The 24,345-nt window shown below is 44.5% G+C and overlaps 1 protein-coding gene across 2 annotated transcripts; it reads left to right on the top strand.

Annotated features, from left to right (window-relative positions):
• The first annotated feature begins 1,408 nt into the window (after positions 1–1,408).
• On the top strand, positions 1,409–23,028 carry LOC132953907 (myosin-11-like). 2 transcript variants are annotated; one of them, XM_061026263.1, is made up of 42 exons: positions 1,409–1,718; positions 2,088–2,258; positions 4,365–4,521; positions 6,232–6,259; positions 6,541–6,634; positions 7,203–7,232; positions 7,405–7,497; positions 7,581–7,644; positions 7,770–7,868; positions 8,391–8,534; positions 8,645–8,740; positions 8,852–8,970; positions 9,822–9,974; positions 10,064–10,237; positions 10,331–10,504; positions 10,700–10,814; positions 11,185–11,372; positions 11,515–11,636; positions 12,460–12,529; positions 12,719–12,879; positions 13,030–13,138; positions 13,257–13,388; positions 13,476–13,682; positions 14,033–14,170; positions 14,250–14,373; positions 14,631–14,802; positions 15,134–15,346; positions 15,522–15,666; positions 15,743–15,949; positions 16,170–16,274; positions 16,361–16,513; positions 16,599–16,847; positions 16,943–17,155; positions 17,248–17,460; positions 17,727–17,888; positions 17,985–18,113; positions 18,236–18,324; positions 18,552–18,675; positions 19,380–19,588; positions 19,687–19,795; positions 19,886–20,058; positions 20,543–23,028. In XM_061026263.1, the coding sequence occupies exons 1-42, from the start codon at positions 1,563–1,565 to the stop codon at positions 20,784–20,786; spliced, it is 6,027 nt and encodes a 2,008-aa protein (XP_060882246.1). In that variant the 5' UTR covers positions 1,409–1,562; the 3' UTR covers positions 20,787–23,028. The 2 variants fall into 2 exon arrangements, with proteins under 2 accessions (XP_060882246.1, XP_060882244.1); XM_061026261.1 differs by lacking the exons at positions 1,409–1,718; positions 2,088–2,258; positions 4,365–4,521; ... (2 more) ...; positions 7,203–7,232; positions 7,405–7,497 and having other exon boundaries at positions 7,587–7,644; positions 20,270–20,693.
• The last annotated feature ends 1,317 nt before the right edge of the window (positions 23,029–24,345 follow it).

The raw sequence follows: 24,345 nt of genomic DNA, 5'->3' as shown, positions 1-24,345 counted from the left end.
TAAATAAAAAGGCGGTAGTGATGACAGGATTTAAACGTTTTAAAGCAGAAATGTTCATTAATGACAAGAATTGGTTGTTGGAAAGGTGATAGCAAGATGTAAACAAGTAATTCACATAGTGTGTAGTGGTGACTTTGCCCACTTACAACAAAATAAACTCAAAATTAAACCAGCTGCGGGGCACAGGGACAATTCATTGTAGACAGGATCCAAAGTCATATGCAGGCAAAAATACAATTTCCCTTGTGTTTATTTTGGCTTTCAATTAATTATTATTTCTCGTGGTGTGTCCTGTGTTCCTAGTTAAAAAAAAAAATACATTCACCTTCCCAGATGTTGGCTATCCTGTCTATTGGCCCGTCTTTACAGTATATACATCACCCGGTGTAATCAGAATCAGAATCAGAACTTTATTAATCCCAGGGGGAAATTTGTTTGCTACAGTTGCTCTTAACATCAAAAATCAGTAGGAAGTACAGATAAGTTCACAATATAAAAAATAGTAATAACAATATAATAAGCATAAGTAATAAGTGAAAGCAATAATAAAGTAGTATAAGTAATAAGCTATGTTCAAGCGCAGGTAATTGAAAAAATAAACAATATTTACAAATATGAATATACACTGATGGATTAACAGCGTAGATATTGCACCGTTCATGTATAGATAGTATTTTTGATGTATACATATTGTCCAGTTTTCAACAGATTGCACAGTTTTAGTAGAGAATCGACTGATTCTTTCAAAATAAAAGCATTAATTAATAATGACGCAAAATAAAAGCATTAATAATGACTCAAATGTCTTTATAATAACATAAACTGTATTAAACTTAGTCCTATATGTTCCTCAAGCAGATTAACATCAAGTAAGTAAATTACTGAATGACTAAGAAGAAGATGTACTTTATTCGTCCTGTGAGTGGAAATTCAATTTCACACTTTGTTGTTGAACCTGATACACACACACACACACACACACACACACACACACACACACACACACACACACACACTTATGCACAACAGAATCCTGTTGCCATGGAATAATGGAGAGATGTCAGAGTGAGGGGGCTGCCCCCAGTGAGCGCTCCTGGGCTGGAGGGGTGGGCTCGCTGCTCTGCTCAGGGGCATCTAGGCAATGCTCAGGAAGTGAACTGGCACCTCTCCAGCATACAAGATACAGTTTGCGGAAAATCTGAATCGTTTGAATCGGCAAGCGTGTTGTTCAATGCAGCGATGACAATTTGATGATTTGGATAAATATGAAAAATTGAAGAGTGAATATTATCTTACTATTTACAGGCTGATTAATGTAGGACACAAAGTTCTAAACATGGGTTTGAATTAACGCGATGTGTTGTAGTTCAACGTTTGATTTTTGTTGACTGTATGTCCGTAGGTCAGAGGTCAACCCGACTCCCATCGACCCTCCAGAGGCCGACCCGGTCACCGCTGACGATCAGGACCAAAGCTCGACTTCCTCGGAGCTACCAGAGGACGACTCGGACGCGGACGGCGGACCTCAGATCGACTCCAGCGCCGACGGTGATATTCCAAACATGGCCGAAGAAGACAACAAATACCTCTTCCTGGAAAATGACTTCCGCAACAGCGGGGTGGCGCAGGCCGATTTTGCGGCCAAGAAGATGGTGTGGATCCCGTCGGAGAAGGAGGGCTTCGAGGCGGCCAGCGTGAAGGAGGAGAAGGGGGATGAGGTAACGCACACCCTGATGATGTCACTGTGAACAGATGATGCTGCAGTATCTTAGCTGTCTCTGCATGCTGACATGACTTTTAATTTTCAGTCCTGCCACTGACAAAGAGAAGCTTAACTGTCTTTTGTTGTTTTTTTTATAGCAATGACAATAAATATTCTGTTCCATTTTTATGCTTTAATGAAGCTGGACGCAAAGTTGTTTTGAACCAGCCTGTAAACATGTTTATTTCTGCTTAAACAAAAGCTCATTTTAACATGGGATCTGATGGGGCTTCCTGGGCGTTTGCAGCCAGCCCCCTAGTGGACACTTGAGGGAACTGCAGCTAATTGCACTTACCGCATTGGCTTAATTTTTTTCAACCTGCAGGTGCTGGTGGAGCTAAGCAACGGTCAAAAAACGACTGTGACCAAAGACGACGTCCAGAAGATGAACCCGCCTAAGTTCAGCAAGGTGGAGGACATGGCTGCTCTCACCTTCCTCAACGAAGCGTCTGTCCTGCACAACCTGAAGGAGAGATACTTCTCCAGCCTGATCTATGTGAGTGACACACACACACACACACACACACACACATGTGCATACACGATTGTGGGCCCAAGGGTGAGAAAGTCAAGTGCTATGCCTAGATTAAAGTCTTAATAAACTAACCTTCATTGTGTTGGAATTGTGTGAGGAACTTAATAATATCATTTTAGAAAAACGAAACGATGATTTAAACTAACGAAACATTGATTTAAGAATGTAAACCAGGATGAAAGCAGGAACAGCGTATGTCCTATAAAGGTCAGCACAGGTAAGACCCGGCTTCTTACCCCCCCTTATGAAGTTCAGGTGGAAGAGTCCTTGTTGAAGGACTTTGTGCCGACTCTTTGGGCTCTACGTCGACTCAGGTTGAGATGAAAGGATCAACAGCTTATGTTTTTTATTTTTTCAGTCACTCTTACAAAGTCTAATAAGGTACGAGATGTAAAATTAAAACCCCACGGCTGGTGCATCTAATACTGAGTGCCATGAGGATCACAGGAGGTTAAGACCTTCAGTCCCTCCGGTCCATATATGAGCAGACGTGTCTGAGAAGAAGAAAAAATTACAAGCGCTCACAATATGAGCTGCGACCTTCTGGTCCAACATTGTGAAGATAAAATAATTTATATACATTTGATTTTGAAGAGCCGTAAGCTTTGTGAAGTTTTTTCACCTTTCATTCCACTTTTTTTCAATTAATATCTCTGGATTTTCTTTTTTTTAAAATTTTATTTCTTAAAAGTTCTAAAAACTTAAGTGTGATGACAGAGAGGAGAAAATGAACACGTTGAAATAAAGCAGGAATGTTCACTCTGCTACAAAAAGTTAAATCAGGAGAAGATTCATTAAGAGTGAAAATGTATTTATTTAACCGTTTAGGAAAAGATAAATAGGCAACTTCCGTCATGACGACCTCCTAGTGGGGTCTAGATCCTGGTGGTCATGGTGATACCCCCCTATGGAGTCTAGTCCCTGGTGGTGGTGGTGTTTATAGAAGAATTCAGGATGTGATGAGGAGTGGGTTTCTGAGGCTGTACCTGAACTCTGCTGAGCTGGACTGGAGGAGGGTCACAGCGATCACTCTGAAATCCACAGACTCATACAGACAGTCCATCAACATCCAGGATACTTTTCACCAAACCATAATCAGACAGGCACAAAAAAAAAAACACCACAGACTCATCTCATGTTTTCCATCCTGAGAACAAGCTCCTCCCCTCAGGCTGACGTCATAGTTCCCTTAGGCAGGAACAACTCTGTAGCTTTACCTGCAGTTATTCATCACTGTTATTCATTATATCATATTTATGTTTTTAGTTGAGGAATTGAACGATTATTTAACTGGACATATTTTACTGATGAATGAATGTAGTGGTACTTTGATATTTTGTTGCTGCATCAGAGCGCTGTGAGTTCAGAGGCTTATTTCCCACTGGGACAATAAAGTTCATCTTATCTTAAAAATGTGACCGCAGCAGGATGATTGGTCGAGAGAGGATGTGGCAGAATCTGGTTGGTTGATTACTTGGTTGAATAAACGCCCATAATCAGCTGATCATCTGAGAAGGGAGACAGAGGGAGAGGATATTTAAATGAAGGAAAACTAATGAATGAGTGAGAGACTCTGAGCTCCATTACTGCACAGGTGTATATTACATGAATACTTTTTCTGAGTGGTTTATGTAAACATGGAGGGATATGAACATAATGCACAAAAATAAAAATGTAGTATACTTCAATGCTGATGATCGTCAGTATACACACATTAAATATACACGGTCATATATATATATACCCTATTTCAAAGGGTTAATGTTAGATATAGTGCAGAATAGTGTCCATAAACAAACATACATAGGGATATTGAAATGCTGTTTCCTGTTGATGTGGAGCCAATTTAAGACACTTTATAGCCAAATGGTAAGTGTCAATCAAATGCAGTGGAAACGAGTCTCTCGGCAATATAAAGAAGAAGTATAATGACATGGAGGGGAACAATATGAACAAACATGGGACCTATGAATATGGCATTAGAGTTAATTTTAACAAGGTTTACAAACTGATCACTTTCAGGATATCTGCTCTGTCGTGTTGGAATAATCTGATGTTTCTCTGCAGACGTACTCGGGTCTGTTCTGCGTGGTGGTGAACCCCTACAAGATGCTGCCGATCTACTCCGAAAAGATCATTGAGATGTACAAAGGCAAGAAACGCCACGAGGTGCCGCCGCACATCTACTCCATCACCGACAACGCCTACAGGAACATGATGCAAGGTAACAGTGTGTGTGTGTGTGTGTGTGTGTGTGTGTGTGTGTGTGTGTGTGTATGTGTGTGTGTGTGTGTGTGTGTGTGTGTGTGTGTGAGAGAGAGTGTCACTATGTTGTGTTATTAGCCTCGTGTTGCAAGTTTGAAGTACTTCTTTTTTAACTCCTGTATTTCTGTTCTCACTCCTCACTTTGTGAGTTTCTTTTCTTCAATACATTTATTTTAAATAATTCTTGTAACTTCCAGATTTAGATAAATAAGTTAAAAAATATACCAAAATGTATAAATATAATTTATAAAACAGAGTAGGTTATTCTGTTTAGATACCAGCCAAGAGAGATATACACATTATATACATGACAGATTTAAAACATCTCAAGAGTACGAATAGTTTAAAAAAATTGTATAAATATAAAAATATAATGTAAAATAAAGAGTAAAATGTGAATTGTTTATTGTACCACATAATTTAAAATGTCAGTTAAAGAATGCGTTGTGTTTTCAGTGAACGTAGAAGAAGATGCGTTTAGAACAAAATATTCCTCCTTAAAAAAATGTGTAAAAGCCCAGTGAGGTTAAAATGAAGAGCGGTGGCAGGTTAGTCACCTCAGTGAAACACGCACACACACACACACACACACACACACACACACACACACACACACACACACACACACACACTCTCTCTCACTCAGATACTAAATATGAGGAGAATGGTGTCAGAGAGAGAGGAACCCTTCTTTAAGCCTCAGAGCGTGCCGGAGAGAGACGGCACGCTCCGGATGCTCCACTAGTGACCTCAGACCAAACTCCATATTTTCCACTCAGCCTCCGCATGGCCTTACATGGAGCAGGGAGTCAAGATTACAGCGATGGAGCTCTGCATCCACCCGCTATTTTTAGACGATTTGACTGACTGACGGAGGCTAATCTCCATCAGAACCAGATTTTTCAGAACTGTTTTCTCTCCGGTGTCCGAGTGAAGCGGCACCGCCTCAAAGTTCATGTTTGGTCGGGTCGACACGGCTTCGACCGACGAGTTCAGCTCAGTCAACAATTTACATCCCATTGAACGTCCCTCCTCTCTCTCTCTCTCTCCCTCCTCTCTCTCTCTCCCCTCTCTCTCTTTCTCCCCCTCTCTCTCTCTCCCTCCTCTCTCTCTCTCCCCCCTCTCTCTCTGTCCCCCCTCTCTCTCTCTCCCCCCCTCTCTCTCTCTCTCTCTCTCCCTCTCGCTCTCTCCCCCTCTCTCTCTCTTTCTCCCCTCTCTCTCTCTCCCCTCTCTCTCTCTCTCTCCCTCTCGCTCTCTCCCCCCTCTCTCTCTCTTTCTCCCCTCTCTCTCTCTCCCTCTCTCCCTCTCACTCTCTTTCTCCCCTCTCTCTCTCTCTCCCCTCTCTCTCTCTCTCTCCCTCTCGCTCTCTCCCCTCTCGCTCTCTCCCCCCTCTCTCTCTCTTTCTCCCCTCTCTCTCCCCTCTCTCTCTCTCTCCCTCTCTCTCTCTCCCCTCTCTCCCTCTTTCTCTCCCTCTCTCTCTCTTTCTCTCCCCCTCTCTCTCTCTCTCCCCTCTCTCTCCATCTCTCTCTCCATCTCTCCCTCTCCATCTCTCCCTCTCTCTCTCTCCCCCCCTCTCTCTCTCCCCCTCTCTCCCCCCCTCTCTCTCTTCCCCCTCTCTCCCCCCTCTCTCTCTTCCCCCTCTCTCTCCCCTCTCTCTCTCTCTCCACAGACCGTGAGGATCAGTCTATCCTCTGCACGTGAGTCAAACCACAGGGAGCACACACACACACACACACACACACACACACACACACACACACACACACACACACACACACACACACACACACAGTTTCCACCACTTCACCACTTAAGAGGACATTACATTGGTTCATTTTCATTTCCTGTAGATTAACACTAATCTAAACCTTAAACCAAAGTGCAAACACAAAAAAACCTGATTCTTTGTATTGTCGGAGAAACTCGTCCGCACAAAGTGAACGTGTTGTATTCATTTTTCCTCTGCTCTGCCACCTAGAGGTGAGTCTGGAGCGGGGAAGACCGAGAACACCAAGAAGGTGATTCAGTACCTGGCTGTCGTTGCCTCCTCACACAAGGGGAAGAAGGAAGCTGTAAGTAAAAAAAAAAAAAACCAGGAGCTCTGTGAATAAAGTTTAAGAAAAGGTCAAAGGTTGCTTCTAACTGAATCTATGTAGCCGCTGAATAATTCACTCAGAACACTCCACGTTACATTGTGTGCGTCAGCGTGGCGTCCAGCAACACATGACACCCCTTTGAAGGTTCTTACCTATAAAGTGCATGACCTGAACCCGAAGGTGACACCTGCTGGAGCAATTTGTGTCTAAGACTTTTTTAACCTCTGTGGACGGATTATTGGTGAACACTTTGAACTAAGCAGAATCCAAAAATCACATTTTTGCATCTTGTGCAATGACAAGAGATCAACCCTGATTCAGAGTTACAGCTGCCGCCCGCTGAGCTGCACGTCATCCAGAGACGATCTCTGAGCGGTTTGTTGAGCTGACAGTTATCGATGCTTCACCTCTGGTCCTGCCTCTGTGGTGCATTTTAAGCCGTCGCACGAGCAGATAATATTTAGGAAATACTAAAAGAAATGGGAAAGTTTTTTTTGATTTTCTCACCAGTTTGTGTCCCTGTTTTCATCCGCAGGCGCCACAGGTACCGCAGCAGCAAGGCTCCCTGGCCTATGTAAGAAAAAAACACGTTTACACAATAAGTAGGAAAAGTTTAACTTCTACATGACAGAAAATAAAAATTCCTGATGATGCATTTCTTTCTTTGAGATATTTATTTTTTCATGCACAGATTAATAGACACACAGACGTACTGTTTAGATGTCTGACCTCATTATCACCTCTAGGGGGAGCTAGAGAAGCAGCTGCTGCAGGCTAATCCCATCCTGGAGGCATTTGGAAACGCCAAAACCATCAAGAACGACAACTCCTCTCGATTTGTTCGTTTTCATTCTGCACGTTTTTTAGAAACATTTGGACCTGATGTTAGTCCAGTGTTTAAAGGTTTTTTTTATCTCCGCAGGGAAAGTTCATCAAGCTCAACTTTGACGTGACCGGCTTTCTTGTCGGAGCGAATATTGACACCTGTATCCTTTTTTTTTTTTTTAAATCCCTTTTTTTTCTAAACTGTGAATATATATTTGCCATTCAGTTTGAAATGTAAACATGAAACGAGGCGTGGCTTATCTTAACCGTCTCCTGACTCAATCAGACCTTCTGGAGAAGTCTCGCTGTATCCGTCAGGGCAACACCGAGAGAGCCTTCCACATCTTCTATTACATGGTGGCCGGCGCCAAAGACAAGATAAGGGGTGAGGAAACGATCACACGAGCACTTAAATAAAAAAACACTTCCCTTAAAGGCGCAGTACGTAGATTACACCACCAGGGGGGCTCTCGATCAAAACAATAACAAAAAAAAGATGACGTCGAGGCTGGGGCGGGGAATCATGGGAGTGATTCTCTCCGCTACTCCAATCCAACCACCCCGATGAAAACGACCTCCGAGGTAACCGTAGTCAAGAGGAACGGGCGAAACCGACCTGAAGAAGCTAATGTATCCGAGTGTAACTAATATAAAGTTTTTACCACAGCAGCACATACAGCCTCCCGCTTCCTTATGCAGCGGTCATTGATGTGTTTCCATGGCAACAATAAACATGTCGTGTCTGTCATGGCGGCTCTTTTCCTTGCACCTGATCCTTCTTCTCACTCCTAACAGCTTTACTTTGGTTGTTTTTTTTTGTGTTTTTTGTTTAACACAGATGTGATCTTTCACTTTCTGTTTATGTGTGTGTGTGTGTGTGTGTGTGTGTGTGTGTGTGATTGTTTAGAGGAGCTTCTGCTGGAGGACTTCGGCAGCTATCGTTTCCTGGTGGCCGGTCACGTGGAGATCCCGGGTCAGGAGGACGACGAGATGTTTTTGGAGACTCTGGAGGCCATGGAGATCATGGGCTTCTCCGAGGAGGAGAGAATAGGTACACGCTGCAATGAAGTCACAAAATGTAGAATCCTCGAACTTCTACTACCTACTCAGCTGTTTAAAAACCCATTTTCATTCTGATTACGTTCCTCTCTCTCGCTGCAGGGATGTTCAAGGTGGTGTCCACTGTGCTGCAGCTCGGCAACGTCAAGTTCGAGAAGGAGAGGAACAGCGAGCAGGCGACCATGCCGGACAACACCGGTAACCCATTTCTTTAAAAAAAAATACTCCCCAAACAGAAAAAGCAGCCTGTATTTATAAACCTCTCTGACGTCTTCTTTTTTTCTTCTTCTGTTCCCCCATTAACCGCAGCTGCCCAGAAGGTGTGCCACCTGCAGGGCATCAATGTCACAGACTTCACCCGCGCCATCCTCACCCCGCGGATCAAAGTGGGCAGGGAGGTGGTGCAGAAGGCGCAGACCAAGCAGCAGGTAACGGAGGAGAAAAGCTCTTCGATACAGATTTCCCTTCAGGATGCAGACGATATGTGCAATTAAGTAAATTATCTGAGAGTCAGAATTAAAGGCAAGGGTAATTTCAGCAAAGAAGGCAATCCACACAAGACCGACGGAGACGGATTCACCTGCTGGTTTCGCTTAATCGAAACGGATTCTGTAAAAACAATCAAATCCTCAGAACGTCTTCCCGAGGATTCAGGCTCACAGGCTGGCTCAGACTTCCAGAAACCCCCAGCAGCAGCAGCATCATGCACAGCCCAACTCTCACCAATTGCAATGTAGAATGCGAAAGGGTATCGTAGAGGGTAACTGTAGTAGTTTTTTTTAGCCTAGGCAGCAATTTTGAAGTTATGATTAGGCGATAACGACGGCTACAACGTTAATCCACAGTAAGAAAAATACAAAAAAACGGTAAAATAATCACAGTGACAAGGCAGGCTAAATGTCTAAACCAGCCTTTCCCAAACTTAAGACTGTCGCAGCACACTTTGAAATACAAAATTACTCCGGGGCCCGTTATAAAATAAAAGTTATGACTGACTCTTAGATAGACACAAACGTTGACGAAACAGATAGTAAAATATCTTATGATATTATGTCCATGACAAGCCTTACTAATCACTCTCATATCATCATATTGTGATTTTCTTTTTATTTTAATATCTGGTGGAGGCCTTTTTGCGGCCCACCTGTAGTACCCACACGGCCCACCAGGGGGCCGCTGCCCACACTTTGGGAAGCACTGGTCTAAACTATCCTGTTTATCTCTTAACCCCGTCCTCCTCCTCTTCCTCCTCCTCCTCCTCCTCCTCCTCCTCCTCCAGGCTGATTTTGCAATCGAGGCTCTGGCTAAGGCCATGTACGAGCGTCTGTTTCGTTGGATCCTGGCCCGGGTGAACAAGACGCTGGACAAGAGTAAGAGGCAGTCGTCCTCCTTCCTCGGCATCCTGGACATCGCCGGCTTTGAGATTTTCGAGGTGATCTATGAGCCATAAACTGTGTTTTTTTTTATTTCACCACACTGATCACAATTTTTCTAATCACCGCCGTGACCACTCTGCTCCAGGACAACTCCTTCGAGCAGCTCTGCATCAACTACACCAACGAGCGTCTGCAGCAGCTCTTCAACCACACCATGTTCATCCTGGAGCAGGAGGAGTACAAGAGGGAGGGCATCCAGTGGAGCTTCATCGACTTCGGCCTCGACCTGCAGCCCTGCATCGAGCTCATCGAGAGGCCGGTCAGCGTCTAATGTGAAATGCAGAGTTAGAATAAGAATTAAACTTGTATGTGTTTGTATTCATTTCTAAACTGAGCGTCTGTGTCTCTTCAGAACAACCCTCCTGGCATCCTGGCCCTGCTGGACGAGGAGTGCTGGTTCCCCAAAGCCACCGACGTGTCCTTTGTGGAGAAGCTGCTGAACACTCACACCGGTCACGTCAAATTCTCCAAACCCAAACAACACAAAGACAAACTCATGTTCAGCGTCCTGCACTACGCCGGGAAGGTGAGCATCACTGGCATCCATGTTGATTTGAAACTCCTCACTGGAGCTTTAAATCTTTAACTTCATGGGCCATAGAGGGGGGTAAATCTGAGGCTGGATTGAACTCTGTAGATCTAGATCTCCTCATACGTCCTTGATTTAATGAGATTTCTTAACATTCAGAAATATTTTGATGACTTGACTCGACATTTCCAGGTGGACTATAATGCAGCTAACTGGCTGACTAAAAACATGGATCCTCTGAACGACAACGTGACCGCGCTGCTCAACAACTCCTCCAGCAACTTCATCCAGGACCTGTGGAAAGACGGTCAGTCCTCCATGACGGGGCAACATGTGCTCATTTGGCTTTTTTTCAATCCCCAGCTCCTGCAGCCACATGTACGATGAGTCCATGGGAAAGACTCTTACCCCAAACTTGCTCCCACTGCTTCCTCGGCTGTGTCTAAATGTGTATGAATGGGAGTAGTTACTTCTGATGGACTCTTTACAAAGCAGCCTCCACCATCAGTGTGTGAATGTGTAGGTGTGACCTGCGGTGTAAAAGCACTTTGAGTAGTCAGAAGACTAGAAAAGCGCTATACAAGCCCATTTTCCTTCTTTTTTTTTAACGAGATCTCTCACCACAAATCGACAGATATGATACTTAAATGTGTGTTAAATGTTTCCCTTTGTGTCAGCGGACCGCGTGGTGGGTCTGGAGACCATCACCAAGATGTCGGAGAGTTCGGCGCCGACCAAATCTAAGAAGGGAATGTTCCGCACGGTGGGGCAGCTGTACAAAGAGTCTCTGGGCAAACTGATGACCACTCTGCACAACACGCAGCCCAACTTTGTCCGCTGCATCATCCCCAACCACGAGAAGAGGGTGGGTCGTGTGTAGAGCTTCGTTTTATATATTACATCTAAATATAGCCACAACAAATGACTGTATCCATGTTAAGTTTGAGCACAGATAAGGGAGTGTGTGCATACATTTAAGGGTTTGTTGATCTGCTCCTGTGCTGCAGTCGGGGAAGATGGACGCCAACCTGGTCCTGGAGCAGCTCAGGTGTAACGGAGTGCTGGAGGGAATAAGAATCTGCAGACAAGGATTCCCCAACCGAATACTGTTTCAGGAGTTCAGGCAGAGGTAAAGAAGTAAAGCAACCTGCTGCAAGACCCTTTTTAAGTTTTTTTGACAAATTAAGTGTCGTATCGACTTAGTTCAAGATGTTTACTCAAAGTGCAAATCTTGCACACATTTCGAGAAGTAAACCAGAGAGGAGTTTGGTCGCGACAGAAACAATAAATCTACAAAAGAATAAAAAACAACCGATTAAAGTATCTGTTTTAATATGATGCTTCATGCAGCAATTCATGAAGATCACTTTTACGAGCGAAGGGAAAATGCAGTTGGACCGATTTGAATCCTGTGGAAGTCGTCAAATTAAACGAAGTGCTGAAATTCCCATATTTAACCACTAGGGGGCAGCATAAACAACATAAAAAAGTTCACGTTTAAGTCTGTTTCAACAAGAAAAAGAATCAAATTAAATATTTTTCCTATTTCAAATTCAACAGTTTATTTAGTCGTTTAGTTTTAGTAAAGTAAAGCCTTTTTTTAAATGTAAACATTTTCACTTTGAATTAAGCTCAGACCTCATGTTATCACCCCTTTACTTACTTTAAAGTGTACATTTCATATTTTATTCCCTGCATTATTAGAATTTAAATCAGATGACAAACTCTTCTGTTTGAAACTTTTACTCTTTGGCTGACACTATGAATGTGAAAAGCCGTTTCTTTCTTTATCTTCTGATTTTATTTTATTTCTTTTTCATGTTGATGTTGAAGATCAACTGTGTGATCTTGAACTTTTTGTTTTGTTTTGTTTTTTCCTACAGATCCCCCTGTGCATCCTCACTCGATGAATAAAATATTTGCTGTTTATTTTCTGTTATTCTTGTTTGTAGATATGAGATTCTGGCTGCCAACGCCATCCCGAAGGGTTTCATGGACGGGAAGCAGGCGTGCTCTCTGATGGTGAGCTGCAACATCTTTGTGTCCTAGATCAGATCTGATACTGTAACAGAGTTCAGATGAACATCGATCACGTTGTCACGGCTCGCTGTAATCCAGGACCTCTTCAAAAAATTTCATGTAAATGTCATTAAAATAAGACTTTTTTTTTCCTTTCTTAAAACACACTTTCCCTTGTTTCCTCTCCTCCAGGTGAAGCACCTTGATCTGGATACTAACCTGTATCGCGTCGGTCAGAGTAAGATGTTCTTCAGGACCGGAGTTCTGGCTCAGCTGGAGGAGGAGAGAGACATCAAACTCACCGTCGTCATCATCGCTTTCCAGGCGCAAGCTCGAGGCTTCCTGGCCCGAAAGTACGACAAACTCTCACATTTCTTTTTCTTTTCTTTTTTTCAGTGGATAGAGTTTGGAAAAGGGATGAGACTGGTGGGATCAAACTGAGGTGACACACAAGCTCAAATCTCACTTCATCTTTGTGTGTGTGTGTGTGTGTCTTTTTTCAGGGCGTTCAATAAACGTCAGCAGCAGCTGACCGCCATGAAGGTCATCCAGAGGAACTGTGCCTGTTACCTCAAACTCAAGAACTGGCAGTGGTGGAGACTCTTCACCAAGGTTACACACACACACGTTTGGTCTTCAGAATGACTGATTACTGATTCCCCACATTATTTAAAATCTGAGTTTGTGTATTCTGCACTCGAACCTTTGAATGTGTCTTCCTGTGGTCCAGGTGAAGCCCCTGCTGCAGGTCACCAGACAAGAAGAAGAAATGGGTCAGAAAGACGAGGAGCTGAAAGTGGCTAAGGAGGTGGCGGCAAAGACCGAGGCCGAGCTGAAGGAAGTCTCCCAGAAACACACCCAGGTGAGATAAAGGTTTTCATTTCATCTTCTATTATTCAATCTAAAAAGTTACATCTACAGAAAAATACTTCTACGTCTGTGTCTGCAGCTGATGGAGGAGCGCGTCCAGCTGGAGGCAAAACTGCATGCGGAGACGGAGATGTACGCGGAGGCCGAGGAGATGAGGGTGAGGCTGGAGACCAAGAAGCAGGAGCTGGAGGAGGTCCTGCACGAGATGGAGTCGCGGCTGGAGGAGGAGGAGGATCGCAGCAACTCCCTGCAGCAGGAGAGGAAGGACATGGAGCAGCAGCTAACGGTGGACACACGCTGTTATTATTATTATTGTTCTTATTTACACACTATCACAGTCACAGCTGTTAAAACCACTGGTTCACAACCTTCATTTTAGACCACATTAGGGTTTTTCATGTATATAATGGTGGACAGAGGAAGCGAGGATTTTATTTTTCTCAGTGTAAGATATGTACAGCCAGGTGAGTGTGTTTTACAAAGGCTGGAAATAAAAGCTAATAGCATGACGGATGGATGAGCGACAGGCCGAGATACTGCAAGTTTGTTTGTTTTCAGCATGGGCTACGGCTCACAGTAGCTCATTTATTTCCTTAACTTCCTTTTTTTTATTCCACACTTCATGTTTTTCCGCAGCTCATGGAGGCCCACATAGCCGAGGAGGAGGACGCCAAGCAGAAGCTGCAGCTGGAGAAAGTTGCCGTGGAGGGAAAAGTCAAGAAACTGGAGGAGGACGTTTTGGTGATGGAGGACCAGAATAACAAACTGCAGAAGGTAAAAAAAAGCAGCATGTGGTAATATCAGGGTTAAAATGCACTGTATAACTTTTTAATACTGGTATCTGTGTTTGCAGGAGCGACAGCTGCTGGAGGAGAGGATGGCTGATATGAGCTCTAACCTGACGGAGGAGGAAGAGAAATCTAAGAATCTGACCAAACTCAAAGCTAAACACGAGTCCATGATCTCTGATCTGGAGGGTCAGTCAAGAATGATCTTAACTTTGTCTTTTAAAGTCATGCAGCCAGTTTATATAGAAATAAGTTCTATATTGACAACATGTAAAAACAAAGAACATGTCATATGTTGCACAGAGGAGAAATAAGAAGCTCTAGAAAGGAGAGGACATAAAAGATTCAAATCTAAAATGCTATTTGTCTTTTATCAGGAGTTCAATTTTTCAACGTCTTTTTAAAGTCTCAGTTAAAGTGTTTTCTCCCTCTCTGTGTGTTCGCAGTGCGTATGAAGAAGGAGGAGAAGGGCCGTCTGGACATGGAGAAAGCCAAGAGGAAGGTGGAGGCGGAGCTTGCCGACCTCCAGGAGCAGCACGGCGACCTGCAGGCCCAACTAGCCGATCTCCAATCCAAGCTGGCTGCGAAGGAGGAGGAGCTGCAGGCCACCCAGGGCCGGTATGCAGAACGACACGAGCGGAAGATGTTCCAATGATAAATGCTGACAGTATTGTTGGACAGAAAACGTCATAGATCGATTTAGAGAACGCCTTAGCGGCATTGGAGCAAAGAACAGCAGGTTAATCCAGAGTGTGGTGCTAAAGGAGGAGTCAGGGAGGGATGTAATTTAGAAGTAGTTTAGGTGTGTAACGCTGCTTAGAGCCACCTGCTAATGGGATAGAATAGATTAGTTCTACATGTTATAACAGGTGTGGCTGAAGCTTTTTGTTTCCTCTCAGACAAAAAAAGAAACTATATTAAACGCTTTTTTTGTGTCCGTTGTCCGCAGCTTGGAGGAGGAGAGTAATCAGCGTGGGGCGGCGGTGAAGCGGGTTCGGGAGTTGGAGGTTGTGATCTCAGAGCTGCAGGAGGACCTGGAGGCAGAGAGGGCAGCCAGGGCGAAGGTGGAGGCGGCTCGACGGGACCTCGGAGACGAGCTGAACGCTCTACGCACCGAGCTGGAGGACAGTCTGGACACCACCGCCGCACAGCAAGAGCTACGGTCTGTAGAGAAACCTCTGATTGGCTTTTTAACACCGTGAGGTATAGAAGAGTTAACAACAGTATCATCTGCATAGAGGCGGATATCGCTGTCTTTTAGTTGAGCTTCCATGCTGTTTTATTGTTGTGTGTGTGTTGTGTTGTGATGTGATGTCTTGTGTTTATTTTAATGGCAGGGCAAAGCGTGAGCAGGAGGTTGCCTTGCTGAAGAAAGCCATGGAGGATGAGGGGCGGAGCCACGAGGCCCAGGTTCAGGACTTGAGACAGAAACACAGCCAGGCCGTGGAGGAGCTCAATGAGCAGCTGGAGCAGGCCAAGAGGGTAAAAAACACACTCAGTGTTGACTTTTGGCTCTTTAAATTTGATGAATAAAAGATTAACACATCACTCCGTCCAGGTGAGAGCTGGTCTGGAGAAAGCAAAGCAGGCTCTGGAGAAGGAGTCCGCAGATCTGGGCGCCGACCTGAGATCCCTCGCCAGCGCCAAACAGGACGTGGAGCACAAGAAGAAGAAGGTGGAGGGTCAGCTCAACGAACTGCACTCCCGCTTCCAGGAGAGCGAGCGGCAGAGGACGGAGCTGGGCGAGAAAGTCTCCAAGATGACGGTGAGTCATGAGAACAGGATGATTGAAAACCGAAAGCACTTCATTGGTTACATGTTGAATGCTGCTTTTATAAGTAAACTATATTCATCATCAACATGAAAAACAGATGAGATTTGTTGATAAGATTTTAAGAAGCCTTAGTTATTTTGAATTGACTGCAAGAATAATCTAGAAATCTAAATCGTTGTCGGTTAAATGCACACCTCTTGTCTTTGTCCAGATGGAGCTGGAGAGCATGACGAGTGTGTTGAACGAGGCGGAGGGAAAGAACATCAAGCTGAGTAAAGACGTCTCCACTCTGAGCTCACAGCTCCAGGATACACAGGTGACAATGAATGTCTGCACACAATTACACTCACTTTTTTAAGGTTTGTTCAGTCTGGATTCAAAGTCCTTCCTCTGTGCCTCCAGGAGCTGCTGTCAGAGGAGACCCGCCAGAAGCTGAACGTGTCCGGACGTCTGCGTCAGATGGAGGACGACAGGAACAGCCTGATGGAGCAGCTGGAGGAGGAGACGGAGGCCAAGCGGGGGGTGGAGAGGCAGGTCTCCGGCCTCAACGTGCAGGTAGATAACTTCAGAGAGTAATAAGAAAACTACAGCAAACTGTTTTCAAGAACTTTAAAAATTTGTACCTTGACCCTCCTCTCAGGTTTCTGACTACAAGAAGAAGCTGGAAGAGATGTCGGGGTCGGTGGAGATGCTGGAGGAGGGGAAGAAGCGTCTGCAGCGGGACCTGGAGGCGGCCAACAGCGAGTACGAGGAGAAGGCCTCGGCCTACGACAAGCTGGACAAGAGCCGGAGCCGGATGCAGCAAGAGCTGGAGGACGTCCTCATGGACCTGGACAGCCAGCGGCAGCTCGTCTCCAACCTGGAGAAGAAGCAGAAGAAGTTTGATCAGGTTACATTAACTTCAGATAACTTGAGGATCTCCTCCTACTCTTCTCTTTATTTCATGTCAACTTCTATTCTCCTGTGATTTCCTGTGTTTGTCAGATGTTGGCAGAAGAGCGTGCGGTGTCCAGTAAGTGTGCGGATGAGCGTGATCGAGCAGAGGCGGAGGCGAGGGAAAAGGAGACGCGGGTGTTAGCTCTGGCCAGAGCTCTGGAGGAGAGCCAAGACGCTCTGGACGAGGCGGAGAAGACCATGAAGACCCTCAAAGCCGAGATGGAGGACCTCATCAGCTCCAAGGACGACGTGGGGAAGAATGTAAGAGGAAAACAGCTTAACCATGAATGACTCCTCGATCCACTCCAGTTCACTTGGAATTCTAATCAAAACCTCTGTCCTTCCTGCGTCAGGTCCACGACTTGGAGAAGGCAAAGCGAGGCCTGGAGGCCATCGTGGACGAGATGAGGACTCAGATGGAGGAGCTGGAGGACGAGCTGCAGGTCGCCGAGGACGCCAAGCTGCGCCTGGAGGTCAACACTCAGGCGCTGAGAGCCCAGCACGAGAGGGAGCTGCACGCCCGCGATGAGATGGGGGAGGAGAAGAGGAAGCAGCTCCTCAAACAGGTGGAGTGAAACTTCGTCTGCTCTCCTTACAGGGAGGTATTTTAAAGTCTGAGACCTGTTTTTAGACATTTTGTGGTCTTAATCACTTACGGGTACAAATCTTGGAATCTTGGAAAGAGGCAGCCATGAAACAGCTTCTGCAAGGTTCAACTACAGCGTGTGGATGTTTGAGCGTTGCATTTTGAATGACTGGAAGCCGAAACAGTTAAATGAATGAAAAATAATAATAAGGTGTTATAAAGAGTTCTCCCTGCTCTCTCCGTCAGGTGCGTGAGCTGGAGTCGGAGCTGGAGGAGGAGAGGAAGCAGCGAGGTCAAGCGTCCGGCAGCAAGAAGAAGCTGGAGGGGGAGCTGAAGGACATGGAGGACCAGCTGGAGGCCACCAACAGGGGGCGTGACGAGGCCATCAAGCAGCTCCGCAAGATCCAGGTAAGCTCAAACATACATGACATAAACATAAACATAAAGATTTCAATCCTCCAAAGGGGCTGAATCCCTGCATGACCTTCTCTGCTCCTCGCACAGGGCCAGGTGAAGGATTTCCAGAGGGATCTGGAGGACTCGCGTGCGGCCCACAAGGAGGTCCAGGCCTCCGCCAGGGAGGCTGAGCGCAAAACCAAAGTGATGGAGGCGGACATCGTCCAGCTGCATGAGGTGAGAAAACATCAGTTTCAAAGTAAAAGCGTGGTTTTTTTTGCATTTGTCATTTGAATTTTAAGTGACCTTGACTCTCCGCTACGAGTCAGCTTTAACTGTTTGCTTTTTTGTCCGTCCAGATGTTGGCAGCAGCTGAGAGAGCTCGTAAGCAGGCGGAGACAGAAAGAGACGAGATGGCTGAAGAAATGGCAAATAACACCTCTGGAAAGTGAGTGTCATGCATGATTAACATTTACATGTCAGGTAATAATGGATATAATAAGAGTTAAAGTGAAATGTTAGGTTGGATAGATTTGGTTATTGATTTTAACTTAAAAAGAAATGACATTTCCTCGTTCACATTTTAAATCCAGAGGAGAGTGTCACATCTCTTACCCCCTTGTGGGACAATAAAAGAATCTGAATCTCTCTGTCCTCATCCTGCCTTCTGTTCAGGTCGATGTTTGCCGATGAGAAGCGTCGTCTGGACGCTAAGATCAGCCAGCTGGAGGAGGAGCTGGAGGAGGAGCAGGCCAACATGGAGAGCGTGAACGACCGGCTGAGGAAGAGCCAGCAGCTGGTGGGTTCAGGGTGGACCAGGGAGAGAGAGAGAGAGGGTCTTTAATTCACTACAGAGGGTTTGAACAAGGACCGGTCAGGGCTGTTACACGATTAGCCCGTTTTCAACCACACAGACTTTTCAGAAAGACAGGAAACAACTGGTTCATACTACTGGGACAAAAGGCTCAATTTTCAGAAACCCCTCTAGCAGAAACCTAAAGAGGGTTTTTGACCCTTCTATCTACAGGGTGAGGGGCAGTACCTCCTAAAGTATCTAGTCCCTCTGGGAAAGTTCCTGCAGTGCAAACACGGCTTTGTTTACCCACAAATAGCCCCAAAGAAATGGAATATGTACTGTACAGAATGTAACTCATCTTAATTGAAAAACCCTGATTTGTGTATTTTGACTAATATAGGGCCCATGTTACCTTTTTTCTTTTCTTTCCTTTTTTTATTCCCTTCTTTTCTTTTGTCTCATTTTACTCTGAAAATATCAAAAAGAAAGTATCAAAAAAAAAACAGAATATTCTGGGAAGCAACATTTCTGACTGGTTGTACCCGCAGCTTTTTTATTTTTCAAAAGCTCAAATCAACAAAGTATAAATAACAAAGCCTTACCTCCTCTTTATACAGCTCCATTTTTGTATTGTTGCATGCAAAAAAAAAATAATGATGCAAGTTGTATCCCTTCCTCTTGATGTTTGATGTCACATCTCGGTGCAGGTGGAGCAGCTGGGTGTGGAGCTGACCGCGGAGAGGTCGGCCTCTCAGAGTAAGGAGGGATCCCGGCAGCAGCTGGAGAGACAAAACCGAGACCTGAAGGCCAAGCTGCAGGAGATGGAGGGCCAGGGCCGCTCCAAACTCAAATCCTCCATCGCCGCCCTCGAGGCCAAGCTGAGAGAGGCGGAGGAGCAGCTGGAGATCGAGAGCAGGTAACCAACCGTGCAGGCTGGTGGTGAGGATTAAAATAAACTGCAAGAAGACGCAGGAAAATGTAAATGACCACTTTTTGGTAAACTATGTTGTGCAGGGAGCGCCAGGCAAACGGCAAGAATCTACGTCAGAAGGAGAAGAAGCTGAAGGATTTAAGTATCCAGGTGGAGGACGAGAGGAAGCAGGCGCAGCAGTACAAAGACCAGGTAACGCATGCGTGCAAAAAACAACAAAAGTACATTCACCGTCACCGTCACACACCTGTTTATAAAAACGATCGGTTTGTTCTGTGCAAGGCCGAGAAGGGCAACGTGCGGGTGAAGCAGCTGAAGCACCAGCTGGAGGAGGCGGAGGAGGAGGCGCAGCGCATGGCCGCCTCTCGGAGGAAACTGCAGAGGGAGCTGGAGGAGGCGAGCGAGTCCAACGACGCCATGAGCAGAGAGATAACGTCCCTCAAGAGCAAACTGAGGTAACGAAGAGAAATACACGGGATGATGAAGAATGAAAATAAATGAAAATAATTCAGACAATAATCAAAAGTTGAATCCCTGAGTGAGAAATGTATTGAAGGAAAAAAAAGAGACATTTAACTTTACTATGAAATGTGAAGGCATTAGATGATTTGTGATTTTACATTTCCTCTTCCTCCTTTCATGTCCTGCTTCACACCTTTTCCTCAGACACTGATCTGCAAACTGTCCTCAAAGCATTCTGGGAAAAAGCCTCCTCTTCCCTCAGCGAGCTTCTTTTAAAACTTTCATTTCTTCATCGCTGTCCCTTTAATCTCTCCAGTTAAACACCCGCTGCATCGTTTTCAGGGCGCTTCATCTCAAATCAAAACCTCGCTCTGCAACAAGCTGCTCCCTGTTCTTCCTCTGTCCTGCACCTCCTTTCTGACCCTCCTCTTCCTCCTCTCTTTCTCTTCCTCCTGGTGTGTCGGGGTGTTCTCCCAGGCGTGGCAGCAGCGGGGGTGGCGGCGGCGGGGATTCGTCGTTCAGCAGCCCCAGCCCCCGGAGCAGCAGCAGCGTGGGCGGGGGCAGCCTGAGGAGCCTCGGGCTGGGAGGGAGCATCAGCAGGAGGAGCACCATCAAGGAGAACTCGGTGGAGCTGCAGGAGGAGGAGCCGCGGTCCCCGTCTCCTCGTGGCTGCAGCCCCCCTCTGGAGAACCAGGTGGAGGACTACCCCCCCGACGAGTAGTTTAAAGATCATACCACAGCTGTGTCAAGTGGGCGGAGCCTTTTCCCTAATGCTTTTCATTTAAATTTTAAAGTTTCTTTTTCCGACAAACCACAACATTTTAGACTAAAGCTGATATTAAAACATGTTGTTGTGCCTTAAAGCAAAAATGTAAACAAGCAGGGGTTAAAAAGGAACAGCTCAGACGATCAATTTGATGTTTTAAAATCACAAACTCAACAACCTCCCTCCAATACTTAGATAAAAATACAATTTTGACCGTACAAACATTGTTCATTTCATTGTTTCTTAACATTATTTAAGCCCTGAAAAGTCCAAAACTATGTTTCACAAATACATCATGAATATCTGCTGGTTCCAACAGAGTCTTCTCCTGTCCAGATGAGTCATTACTGCTGGAGAACATGGAATATTAAACCATTTGTTAAGTTATTTATTTGTGTGTTTCATATCAAAGTGCATATTTAGTAAATAATCCAAAAGCCACAGTGGAGGAAGTAAACAAGACAAAAATGTAGAAGAAAGTAAAAACAAAACCATCCAATTTTAGTCTCAAATGTTACAAAAGTTTAAAGAAAGAATGTGCTACTTTTTGATCCAGTAGATGTCACCCTTGAGCACCAGCATGAAACCAAAACAAACTGCTGTTTGGCCACGCCTCCTCCATACTTAAGCCTCCGCTCTCCTCCAGCGACACACCTCCAACCCTCCTTTAACTCTCATATTCAAACAAAATGTTAAAATAAAATGGCTCTCATTATTTTACTCATGTAGAGTTTCAGTCGGTAATTTTTAGTTTCTGTTGTGTTCATTAAATCATGATAAGAAAATGGAAGCTTTAAACGGTTTTCCTGAAAGTTTTTCTCAAAGGTCACGTATGATGTAAAATACACTTCACCATGTTTACACTAACATGTGTCTCTAGTCCGTCTTCAAACCCCCCAATGATGAGAAAAGTCCATCCTCGCCGTCTTTTCCCTGCTCCACTTTTCAGATAATGTGTGCTCAAACCGTTTGGAGATTGTCCCTTTATGACATCACAAAGGGCAGTAGCCCCTCCCCCAGGTGGGTGACACTCCCACAGCTAGGTGTTTGTTCTGCCCTCTGAGTCTGCCTTCTCGACGTAAACAATCGGACATGGAGCGAGAAAGCACCAGAGAGGGGGCGTGGTCAGACACAGCTCATTTGCATATTTAAAGCTACAGACACAGAAACAGCCTGTTCTGAGCAGGGCTGAAATAGAGGGGTTTATAGGCATGATCAAATACAGGATCAGAGTGGATTTAGAACAAGAAACTTCACACGTTTTGAGGAGCTCTGAGACTTATTTAAACTTGTTGAAGAGGAGAATATGTCACCTTTAAAGAAAAACATCAGTAAAATAATTTCACAGGTCAGTTCTCACAACAGCACAAAGAGAGGAAGTCAAGTTCTGTCAATGTTTGGAGATTAATATGACGTATAATTTATGATTATTTATAGACATTTATTTATCTTGCAGGTAGTTTAAATCTTTGTTGTTGTAGTTTGGTGTCCTTACAGCCGAGTCGCAGCGCTCACATCAAAAAATAAACACCCGGAGATCTTTGAAAGACTGATTAGATTTACAGTCCTTTAAAATCATTTCTTAGCAACTGAGTGCAAAAATATTCCACCTGTTGCACTAAATTAAACACATTTATACACCCCTTAATGAAGTCAAATCTTTATTTTCTTTCAAAACGGAGTGAAATGTTCTCAGTCTTTGCTCACATCAGAGAAAAACAGTGATATAAATCAATGTATTGTGGTAAAAAATATTATTTTAATAAGAAAAACTAAGCGAGAACATGCTTTACATCTTATTTTGGTGGGACATTGAAAACACATTTTTGTAATTTGCATCAGACGTCATATTTTTGCATCTTAATAAAGACGACGATAATTCAAGTAAAAGTCTGAATAAAGTATAAACATTTTTAAATTTCTCGTCCCAGACTGAGACTGTTTTGACCCTCTTTGCATTTCTCTGTCCGCCGGGTGTACGAATATTTTAGAGATAATGTATTTGGAATCTGACTGTAAAACTGTATTTGTTCCCCAGCTGTTGTGTATTCATTCTCCAGATTAGACAGTGTGATTTAAAACCTCACAGATACACAATTATATATAATTCTGTAATAATTAAAGTGAGTACAAGGACCGCTGTGATGACCCTGCTTAGTGAACCGACGGAGTGCCTTTAAATAAAGAGATATTAAATCCTCAACAGTGTCGCCTCAGTTCCTCCTGAAACAATCAAATCCAGACTTCTGATTTAAATTCAAGTTTTATTACATTTCCAGACACACAAGCAACACTGAAAGTAAACAAAGAGCAACAAAAAATAAAATAAAAAGATGTGTAATACCTCGAGTGTGAGCATGCAAGTCTTCCTTTAGAGTCACAGAAGGCAAAGCGAACGAAAACACGTCGGCTCGTTCCCACGCCTGCGTCTTGTTTCTGTGTTGAACTCGCCCTGAGCAGATAATTACGACCTACAGACTGTTCCTACATTAGCGACCCTACAGTACAGGTAGTTTTATTTTTACACATAAATCCTTCTGTTTCATACTTTTCCTTTTTAACATAAAACACGAGAAGCCTTCACTGAAGTTTTAAATCTCCTCATGAACAGAAGACGTTTTCCTATTTCACTCCTGCAAAAAACACAGAAGAGCAAAAGCTGCGTTTCCACCACAGACTGTAAATATTAATGTTTGAAGCCTGAGTGACGTCACCCATCTGTTCCTGCAGGGGGCGCTGGAGGCTCATCAGCAGCAGCCGCCATGCTGGAAATCATGTCTCAGACTAACTTTCAGTCGACCTAACGACAGGCTGAGAGCTGGAGCTGAGGCGGGGTTTAACCCTCTTGATGAACCGTTACACCGCGCCCACCTGTCAATCAGGTCAGCTACACGACTAAGTATGGATAACACGTTTTCTTCATAAAATCAAATCGGATGCTTTATACAAAAAAATCACCCCCCGTACAGTGTGTCCATGAGAACAAAAACCAATCAGACCTATTTCGGTTTTTTTTGTACCAGGTTGTAAACTACTGTAAAAACAGACTTTTGAATGTGGTGTGTATGTGACTTCCTGGAGTTCCTGGAGCCAGACTCAAGCGGACCCTCTACAAACTGCAGGATTTTACCCTTCAGCATTGGCTTCATCAGAGGTTATCGCTTTGTTTCCACCTAAAATAAACACAACCTGAAGTCCCAGGAGCTACTTTCTAAGAGATTCAAAGGCTCCTCCGGGTCATCGTTTCTAGAAACTAGAATCAAATAATGTAACTAAATACCATCAGAAATGCAGCGGCGAGTAAACTAGTCTGTGCAACGATGCAGTACCTGAATACAAAGTGATGCGTTGGAACACTTCTCTCCTCATTAAGTTGTGCTGTGCGGCCACTGTGGAGGTTTTAATTTCTGTCATCTTTAGCTCCTTTATTAGAGACGCAAAGGAGAAAAACTAATTGTGTTTCTGCAACACGTCAGCAGACTCGGCAGGTCGCAGCTGCTCAGCTTGTTTGTGG

The sequence above is a fragment of the Labrus mixtus genome, chromosome 20 (assembly GCF_963584025.1).
Source record: "Labrus mixtus chromosome 20, fLabMix1.1, whole genome shotgun sequence".
NCBI classification, from domain to species: Eukaryota; Metazoa; Chordata; class Actinopteri; order Labriformes; family Labridae; genus Labrus; species Labrus mixtus.
This window is presented reverse-complemented; position numbering and strand designations above follow the sequence as displayed.